General features: G+C 37.0%; 1 protein-coding gene across 3 annotated transcripts in view; it reads left to right on the top strand.

Moving 5' to 3' along the window:
- Positions 1-9,118, top strand: part of Bap60 (Brahma-associated protein 60) — a 9,951-nt gene extending 833 nt beyond the window's left edge. The window contains exons 2-10 of one of the 3 annotated variants that reach the window (XM_043027418.2): positions 1,415-1,605; positions 1,960-2,092; positions 4,028-4,126; positions 4,498-4,653; positions 4,830-4,973; positions 5,462-5,683; positions 7,007-7,174; positions 7,456-7,629; positions 8,723-9,118. In XM_043027418.2, coding sequence (XP_042883352.1) covers positions 1,415-1,605; positions 1,960-2,092; positions 4,028-4,126; positions 4,498-4,653; positions 4,830-4,973; positions 5,462-5,683; positions 7,007-7,174; positions 7,456-7,629; positions 8,723-8,893 — 1,458 coding nt within the window. In that variant the 3' untranslated portion in view covers positions 8,894-9,118. The remainder of the gene's footprint in view (positions 1-1,414; positions 1,606-1,959; positions 2,093-4,027; positions 4,127-4,497; positions 4,654-4,829; positions 4,974-5,461; positions 5,684-7,006; positions 7,175-7,455; positions 7,630-8,722) is intronic. The other 2 variants (XM_086531796.1, XM_043027419.2) reach the window with 2 other exon arrangements.
- The last annotated feature ends 912 nt before the right edge of the window (positions 9,119-10,030 follow it).

Genomic DNA, 10,030 nt, shown 5'->3' on the forward strand with positions numbered 1-10,030 from the left:
ATTACCTACCTAACTTTGCCTAGTTTTTAAATTAACCCTACCTCCCCTGTAACCCCCCCCCCCTTTTTTTAAGGCACTTCGTGCTACCTTGTGCTACTTTGAGGCAAATTTCGTATGCTAAATCTTAACCCAATTACCTACCTCACTTTGCCTAGTTTTGAAGTCAGCCTTTGCCAAGAGGGGCTACGCCCCCTTTGGACCTCCCCTATTCAGGTTTTTGTGATGATATTTATGATACGTTATTAGTTCTGTGGATGAAAATGCCGCGACCACGATTAACACTCACACTATGCCATGATGACAGCAACTGAGACTTCGTCTAAGATATTCCTCAGGATAGGAAACTAGGTCCGATAATGACGCTACCACTCAATAGAGGGCACTCTATAACTATACTGTAAAGAAATAACAAATATTTTCCTTTAAATTCATCACAGAACAAGTCTTTACAGTCATAATACTTCATGACTGTGAGCGTGTTTCAACTGTGAGCAGCTTTGGATGTTGCATTAGGTACACATGGCACTTGTCTTTTAGGCCTAATCAGAGCCATCATGATTGTCATGATAGCTGTCTGCAGTAGGTTATGGCATAGAGCACAATGAAATTTTCATTTAGAATCATAAATTCTAAAAAGAGAATGATATATCATTAAGCAATTATACTGAAGGTAAAAGTATGGTGTGGGTGAGATAAAATGATGGATAGGGTGGGGGGGGGTTGTTCCCTGCATGAAGTATGCCATACAGTACCAGAATTACTATTTCACACTTGCCACATTTCATTTACAAGAAAGAAAAAAAGAGAGGAAGGTGATATGGGCAGAAAAAATCCGACCTGTTTTTGACAGGCCATCCCATGATCACTGCAAAAAGGATGGAATGCACAGTATGAATAGGATTTAAAGGGTTAATGCTACAGGTGATTGGGAAAACTGTCTGCTATAATTTGTACTTAATACATTGCTAATGCATCATGCATTATATTATATACTTTAAAATTCTGACATTGCAGTAAGTATTTTTCAAGTAATGTAAATACTCTTGGCTTCTTTATAAATTTTTATCCTTCAGTCCACTGTCCACCAGTTTTGTTCTTTGTGGATGCTTATTAAAATGCTAATTGTGGTAACAGATGAAGCCAGTGTATAGCTATCACTGTGTAGGATGTTCTCTTCATTGGCAAGACTATAACATGTAATTTTGTGTCCCTTTAAGCTTGCTCGGTAATCATTAGGTATATAGAGCACATCAGGATAAGTTTTTATCCTAGATTTATATTTATATAACAGATACCTATTCTTTCTTAATTAATTTGATTTTTTGATAGATTAACATGTATTCTGCACCCCCCCAAAAATTCTGGAATGGTGCATTCTCTCTCTTATGTTGATGTTAATTAAAAACTTGGTCAGCAGTTGAATGTGCATCGTCCACAGTATCCCCCCGTTGGTATGGGGGGTCCTGGTGGTACTCCAGCGGCTGGTATGCAGCGGCCGCCAGGGCCCCCAGGCCAGCAACCTTACAGCAGTGGGATGGTCCGCCCTCCCACCATGCCCTCGACACCAGGCTCCAAGAGACCAGCTACGTCAAGTTCCTCCAAAAGGTTTGTCCTCTTTCCAGGGAGGAAGGATGGATATGTCACTTGAAATACAAATTTATCTCAGATCAGAAAAATGGAGCTAAATTCCAATGACTATTTGCATTAAATTATTTTGACTGCTGAACATTGAGTGCAATTCTTAAGATCAGGGATGTGAGCAAGAATATTGTTTCTATAATATTTCATATCCTCACATTTTTCATAAATTGAATTTGAATGCAGGGAAAGATAAACATCTCATTTTGATGTATGCCAAGTTGTTTAAAAAGTATAGATATTTCATGCTCCATTAATTGTTGTATCATGCTCTTGACATGGAAAGATAACCATTAAAATATTTGAAAATACCAATGACAGCGGAGGTGGAGGAGGCAACACTCCAAGCAGTGGAGGACCACAGAGTGCAAGTCAAGGTGGAGTGTCAGCAGATTATTCTCACAGTAGCTCAAAAAAGAAGAAGAAACTGGCTGAGAAAATTCTGCCTCAAAAGGTAAGAGTTGTGTCACACCTTGTAGATGTCTTCGATATAAAGAAAAGAAGTTAATGATTAGATGATAATGATAAGACAGATAAATGGTTAATTTGAGTTTTATATATATATTTATATGTATGTATATATATATATATATATATATATATATATATATATATATATATATATATATATATATATATATATATATATATATGTATATATGTATATATGTATATATATCATATTATTCTCAATATATTTTTAAATAAGCAGAAATCAGTTATAAATTTTGCACAGAGGATAAAACACGATGTATATTGATTTGATAACTAACACCTGGAAATGTGCATTTCAAAACAACCTTGCTTTTCCACAATATACCAACTTCATATGTAGGGTTCTCTGTTTCTTCTACTATACATTCATTCAGTCATACTTAGTTCATATTTTTTATCCATTTAACAGCTGGCTACATTTGAGCCAATTTAGCATCATTGTGTCAATTAGTTCTTTTCCTTTACCAAATTGTTGGCAGGGTGCCATACGCAACCTCTCCCATAGAGCAGTCCATAGGGCATGGAGGCATTGCTGTGCCTGGGAAAGTTCATCATATATGAATTATGTTTATTGCCCCTTTTTCGAAAGGCTAATAACAAATGTACAAATCAGTTTATTTGATTAGTGGGGAGAGTGAGGAATCTGAATGGGATGTTGCATATGACATTCTGTCAGGTAAGGTCTGCAAATTTAGAATTCTACTTCATTTATTATGAGGTAGGCCTGCTATAATCAAAGAGAAAATGTTTTACCATCACTGTAGATTCCATTATATTAACCTGTACTTGTATTTATTATTATGCATATTTAATGTTCGCTACCAATCTTCAAGAAAGGAACATTCTTTTTGTTGTCTCACAATTTTTAAAATTAGATGTTAGGGTTAAGCTTGATTTGAAACTAGAATTATATAGTACTAGATGGTACCTAAGCCAAGTCAGGTTTAAAAATATTCTCGTTATTTATTGGTATGATATATAGATGGGTATTACTTTCAGGGTCAGTAAAGAAAGTAATCTTAGGCTTCTGTGACTCGTGAATCTAGATTTAAATCCCTCCTGTCCCCTCATTTATCCTTTGCTGATAGGGGTAAGTCACCTGAAACCTCCATATTCATCCTGGCCATCTTCATATAGCTTTTCAGCTATATTTCCAAACTGGCACACATCAAACCCAAGAACAGGCACACATACAAACACGTACATATACTTCCTGCCTTGTTTGCATATTCATGACCTCGTACATACACTAAAATATAACCCTGTAAACATACATATACAAACAGGCATACACAAATACACAGATTTCCATTTGCACACTTAGAGACAGGCACATGTGCACATTGACATAAAACCTTGCTATTTGAAATTATCTCTCCCTTCTCATACAAGTCACATGAGGACCACAGAGTATGTGACTTCATTGCTGCACTTCCGGAGAAGATGGAATTATAGAGACATAGTGATATGCATATAGCTCCTTTAGACATGTTACAATGTTTTTGAAGGTCTTATTTGTATTAGACCTAGTTTTAGACAAATGTGGGGAAGAAATAAGAGGAGTGATAATGATTATATTTCAAGTAAATTTTAAGAGCATATACCATATATTTTTTTAATTAACTGAAAAATAAGGTTATAGTAAGGTACATTTTGGCATTTACACACCATGAGTTAACTCTTCTCACACTTGGACAGTTATTTACACATACATATTTAGAAGAACCAGAACCTGCATAGTATTCAATTCAGTATCAGTCCCCATCATGGCATATTGTTAATTTCTTGTACAAAACCAAAACCATATATATTACAATTTCTGGTATCAACAGGTTTGATTTTGTGTTGGCATTGCTATTTTATTTGGTTGTAACAATAATCACCTTTTTTGCAGGTGCGAGACTTGGTTCCTGAAAGCCAGGCTTACATGGATCTTCTTGCTTTTGAGAGGAAACTGGATGCTACCATCATGAGGAAAAGATTAGATATACAGGTAAGAAAAAAGGAAGTGTTTTAGATTTGAATATGGAGTTAGTGTCTAATGTTTTGAATTGGGATTTATAAAAGCTGAATCTACAAATAAGTGATAATTTCAGGGTAGCTGTTGTCTTGATATTTATCCAATAGCTTGTGGATTATTCTTAATTTTTTCAGTTTCCTTTCCTTTATGTATTCATTGATAAAATATATTCAATGTTGCCCAGGTCCCAGAAATTCCAGATGTTCAATATTCATAATAGAGAGAAGAAAAAGATGAAGATAAATATATTGAAAAAAACACATGAATTTTACTTTGCTTCTCCTTCAAATTGATATCCATTTCTACTGTTGTTTACTAAAAGAAAATGGTCTATTCCCTATCAGGAAGCTTTGAAGCGCCCAATGAAGGTCAAGAAAAAGTTACGTATCTTCATCTCCAACACATTTTATCCTGCTCGTGCTGAAGGAGGCGATGGGGACGATGCTTCTGTGGCTTCTTGGGAGTTGCGGGTTGAAGGACGACTGCTTGAAGACCATAAAGTATGTCCCTTTTTTTCTCTTGTTTTATGCCTATTTGTTTTAGTGTGGGTTCAATAACAGGATTTTTATCTTATAACAGGTGTTTCTCTGATTGAAAAAAATAAGGCATTCGCTTTTACTTTCTTCCTCTCGTCTCTTGTATGTATTTGATGAACTTTACTTTCATAAACTTTCAGAATGATCCTAGCAAACTGAAGCGCAAGTTCTCATCATTCTTCAAATCTTTGGTGATTGAACTTGACAAGGATCTGTATGGTCCTGACAACCATCTAGTTGAGTGGCATAGGACAGCAACCACTCAAGAAACCGATGGCTTCCAAGTAAGTTTCAGATTCTTTTTTAATGTAATGAAAATAGTTGTGAAATGTATATGTGTTCTTAGGTGTGCGTGAGTATGTTCTTATGCATACATGTGTGCATTCTTGTGCATGTGCATGTGTGTGTGGGTGTTTAACCCATTCACGCCGGGTGACGTGATAGCACGTATTGTGGTCTTTGCGTCAGACGCCCTGGACGCGCTATGAGGGGAAGCCGCGCGCTCGGGTAGAGCGAGCGGGCAACCGAGGCTCGCGGCTTGTGCGCCCGAGAATCTCAAGGCGTTAGGCTTATGCGTTCGAGAACCCCGTTATTGCGACCGCGCAAAGCTGGAACTGCCCCGGCGTGAATGGGTTAAGAGAAATTATTGATGTGCAGTTGCTTGTGTATTAACTTTAGCAATATTCACATGATTATTCATAAGATAAATTTTGCCTAAAAAATGTGTTTCTACATAATGCTCTCACTCTACCACTGTCATTCCTCTCCCTAGGTGAAACGCCCAGGAGACAAGAATGTCCGCTGCACAATCCTCCTGCTGCTGGACTACCAACCCCACCAGTTCAAGCTAGACCCAAGACTGGCTCGCCTCTTGGGAGTGCACACGCAGACTCGGCCAGTTATCATCACAGCACTCTGGCAGTACATCAAGACACACAAACTGCAAGATGCCCATGAGAGAGAGTATATCAATTGTGACAAATACCTCGAACAGGTCAGTGTTTTGATTGTGAGGAAAGGAATAGTGAAATGGAGTTTTTATGTCTGTTTTGTGTGAGAGCATGAGCCAAGTGTGAGAGTGAATGAATGTGTGAGTATGAGAATGTTAAGCTTAACCCCTAAAAGCCACACCATCTTGACAATCTGATACAGAAATGCACAGAATAATAACTTGAAATTTACTCCTAGGAAACTTGAAAATATTACAATCATTTCCTGACTTCCTGTAGAATATTGGTACAAATTGAGCATGTATTCACTTGAGCATGACTAGATTTAGTATGTGCATCCTATAGGGTCAAAGGCCCATTTCTATCCATTAGTTTAACAACCATCTCTCATAATTTTAGCCTTGCATTGTCTTGGCAACTGTTGGGATAGACTGAAATACCTAATATGGTTATTTTTTAGTATGCAATGAATTTCATGATATCAATCCTTTGCCCTTGCACCTACAAGTATATCCTTTAGTTCAATGAAAGTGTCTATAACAAGTACCCCCACAAAATGATAAGGATAGAATCTTCAGTACTACTTTCTTTTCAGCCTTTTGTGGAAGGCTCCCAAAGTATCTATTGGATTAAAAATCTTTTTGTGTGTGTAAGTTCTATGAATGAATTAATATGTCATTTATGAGTGTTTTTATAGGATTTGTAGGAGGGATAGAATTATAATTAGGGGTACTTTCAAGAAGAAAATGGAGATGGAGGTGGTGATGGTGTATCAATGTGTATTGTATTCTATCTACAGTACTCATTTGCCATAGTTTTAGCCTCATTTGAAGCTGTTAGTCTAGTACAGTGGTACCGTGTCGGTCTCACAACCTTGTGGTCTGCAGATCGAGCCCTGCCCAAGACCATGAGTTTCCACTGTTACTTGGCAGTTACTGCTGTGGCTGGGCACCACGGTGGGTAAGAACCAAACTCAGACTTACTCACTCGAGTCAACATGAGTTGGCACAGAATCACAAGTTAGCACTAGCTAAAGCAGGCTGGGGTCACCATAACCCGGGTGAAGCATCTTCACTGCAAATATGGCTTATCCTTATCCTTGGCCGCTTGGGAAATTACTTTAGATATTTTAATGAATTCCATTATTTACCAATACACATACCAGAAGAATCTTCTTTCACTTGCTAATTAAAAGGTAGATGATACTTGGAAATTGATGTAATAAACTTTGATGGACCAAAAAAATTAAGTAATGATATTTTATCTTCTCATCCATGTAAGTTCATAAGTAATTGGAAAAATAGAATGAAAAATGTGTAATCTTTGGAGATAGACCTAGCATAAAAATTAAATTTAAATGATTGCAGATCTTTGGTGTGCCGAGGATGAAGTTCGCAGAGATTCCTGGACGACTGAACCAGCTGCTGTTCCCACCAGACCCTATTGTCATCAACCATACCATCTCTGTAGAGGGGGCAGACCAAAAGAAAACATCCTGCTATGATATTGATGTGGAAGTGGATGATAATCTCAAGGTAAAATTAATAGAAATTTATAGGAATGCATTTATCACATTTCTTTTCTTCTTTCTTTTTCTTCTTAATGATTTCATGACTTTCATAGTTAGTCCTCTTCTCCTGACTCACTCTCTTGCTAGATCTTTCAGTCCTTTGTTTCTTTTCTTCCTATTTTTTCTACTTTCTTACCTCATTGTTAAATACAAGTAAACTTAGATTTATGACTTACTTATCTATCTGAAAAATCCTCAAAGGGGTTTTGGTAATTTTATGAAGATTCTTCTCTTTTTCATCCTCAGACCCAAATGAACAACTTCCTCTTAAGCACAAACTCACAGCAAGACATTCAGACCCTCGACACCAAGATCCACGAGACAGTGGAGACGATAAACTCTCTGAAAACCAACAGGGAGTTCTATCTCTCCTTTGCCAAGGATCCACAGCAGTTTATCCAGAAGTGGCTGATCTCACAGGTAATGGTTCTGATGTTAAACTTTGTGCTAATTTCTTAGATAGGAAAAGGGAATTTAGACAGATTAAAGTTTATGCATTATTGCCTAAAGAGACAGCATTATCAGCAGATATTCCCCTTCCTCCAGCTGCAGTAACACTCAAATTTTCATATTTCACAAACAGAAAATGTTTTCCTTGTGATGATATATCAAGTGTTTGCCGATTAGCAGAATAACAAGGTTTGATATAGAAAGACATAAGAAATCAAGGCTGTCTTATCTATTTTTCTCTTTGCATATCAGACCTTCATCTCTATATTATTAGATATATGACAAATTTGTGTCCATGAATGTTTTTGTGGTAACATAATAAGGTAAGGAAAAGAGAAAAAAAAGAACCATCCATTTGTTAACCCTCTCTGGACGGGTGGTACAGCATGTGTACCGCGCATTCAAAAGCCCAGTGGCCGGGCGGCACAGTATTGTGCCAGCCATTCAATTGATTTAGGCCTAATAATTTGAACGCCCCGGCATTTGGACATTCAAGGCTAGAATTCCCCCGTCGGGGATGGGTTAATGGGTTAATGGCCAGAAAAATATTTTTTATTTTGATATGTCAAGTGGTTGCTGAGCTGCAGAGCAACAAAGTTAAAAGTAATTACTGCAAGGCCTTGGAAATTGAGGGGAAGGAGGAGGAGGAGGCAGGAGGCAGATGGGGGGGAGAGTGAGGAAGAGTAGGGATTGGGGACTATGTCAGTTGAGCAGACATCATTAGAGACTCGAGAATAGGACCAAGACAACCCAGAAGGGCCAACAGCAGACCTCAATAATATCCCTCCAGTTCTTTGTCATTGACTAGATTTAGCCTATGCATACTCAACAATATGTGTTATGGTGGCCTATCTCTGATTGCTCTTGTAGATAAAAGTAAGATATATTGTAATTTTATATAAGTTTGGAGTGGATTTTAGGGCTTGAAGCAAGTTGCAGAACTTCAAAATATACTAATTATTGCAGCACAGTATTTACTTCTTCACTTAGTAAATAACTAGTTATTAGATTTAGAGGGAAAGGCAGGCAATAGGTGATTTAAACAAAATTTGATGTTTTCCAGAATCGAGATTTGAAGACAATGACCGATGTGGTTGGGAATCCAGAAGAAGAACGTCGTGCACAGTACTACTTCCAGCCATGGATGCATGAGGCAGTTAACCGTTACTTTTACAGCAAGATTCAGCAGAAACGTGCGGAACTGGAACAGGCATTGGGCATAAGGAACAATTAACTTGATTTCAACTTGTGGAATGAATGTTGATAAGAATAGGCAAACTTTGCATCTGTATTTTAGATTTAAAAGATATTAATATGGATGTTTTTTCCAAAAATTATATGTTCCAGTTCTTAATAACAGTATTTCCTTTTTATTATCTGGAGTAATGATAATTTTACGTTATGTAAGAATCTTTCCACTACAGTGTAGTATTTTAAAGGAATAAACGTCTTTTTTGTAGTGTTGTGTATTTATTTACCATATCTCTTGAAAGCTGAAAATATTGAACTCAGTTCTGGTTTCTGAATCAGATTTGAACATTTATATGTATGCAAATATAGATGAAGATATTTTGGGGATCATTTTTTGCATATATATTTTTATGCAGTCCTTTGTGTATATTTATATGATACAATATAAATGTGAAATGTTCATTAAATCCAAGTGGATTATTGTTAACCCACTGCGGACATACACGACACATTAACCCATTTGTACCAGGCCAATTATTTGCCTACTGCTGCTCTTGTCATGTAGATAACAAGCGCACGCAATCTCCACATGTGAGATCTCTCCTGGTGCTGCACTGTGCCTCTCAGAATGCTTAACACCTGCCTGATTCTACGAGATGCTGAGAAACGTATTTTTTATTTATTATTATTATTTTTTTTTGACAAGTTAAGAACAATGTGCCTAGATAAATGCAAGTGCAATAAGTAATAGTATATACATGCATATGTAAAATGTGTAGAGGGAGAGATCATAATGTGATACGCATAATCTGACCAGAACGAAGTATTCCCATGATGTGATAGCATGTCATCCAATGACACACAGCAAGTTGCTGATCTCTTGCTCCAAACTACTGGTAATGAAGGATGTGCAGGCAGAATGCCCCGTGTCTACAATGGGCCCCTGTACCAGTATGAAGGGCTTTTACTGTGGTACTCACAGTAATAAGCACATGTTTCCTTCTTCCCTACCTCTTCGTATTATCTTTATTGTGGATCGTTATGTTTTTCATATTTGTTCATGACAGTACACAAATACTAAAAAAATAAAGTTCCATTTTGTCAACCCATAAAACTGCAATACTACTCTTACACTGAATATAAAGAAAATAATGAGCTGATATGCACACTATACTACAAT

This window comes from Penaeus japonicus, unplaced genomic scaffold (genome assembly GCF_977035675.1).
Source record: "Penaeus japonicus unplaced genomic scaffold, GWHDUDI00000001_assembly GWHDUDI00000003, whole genome shotgun sequence".
NCBI lineage: Eukaryota > Metazoa > Arthropoda > Malacostraca > Decapoda > Penaeidae > Penaeus > Penaeus japonicus.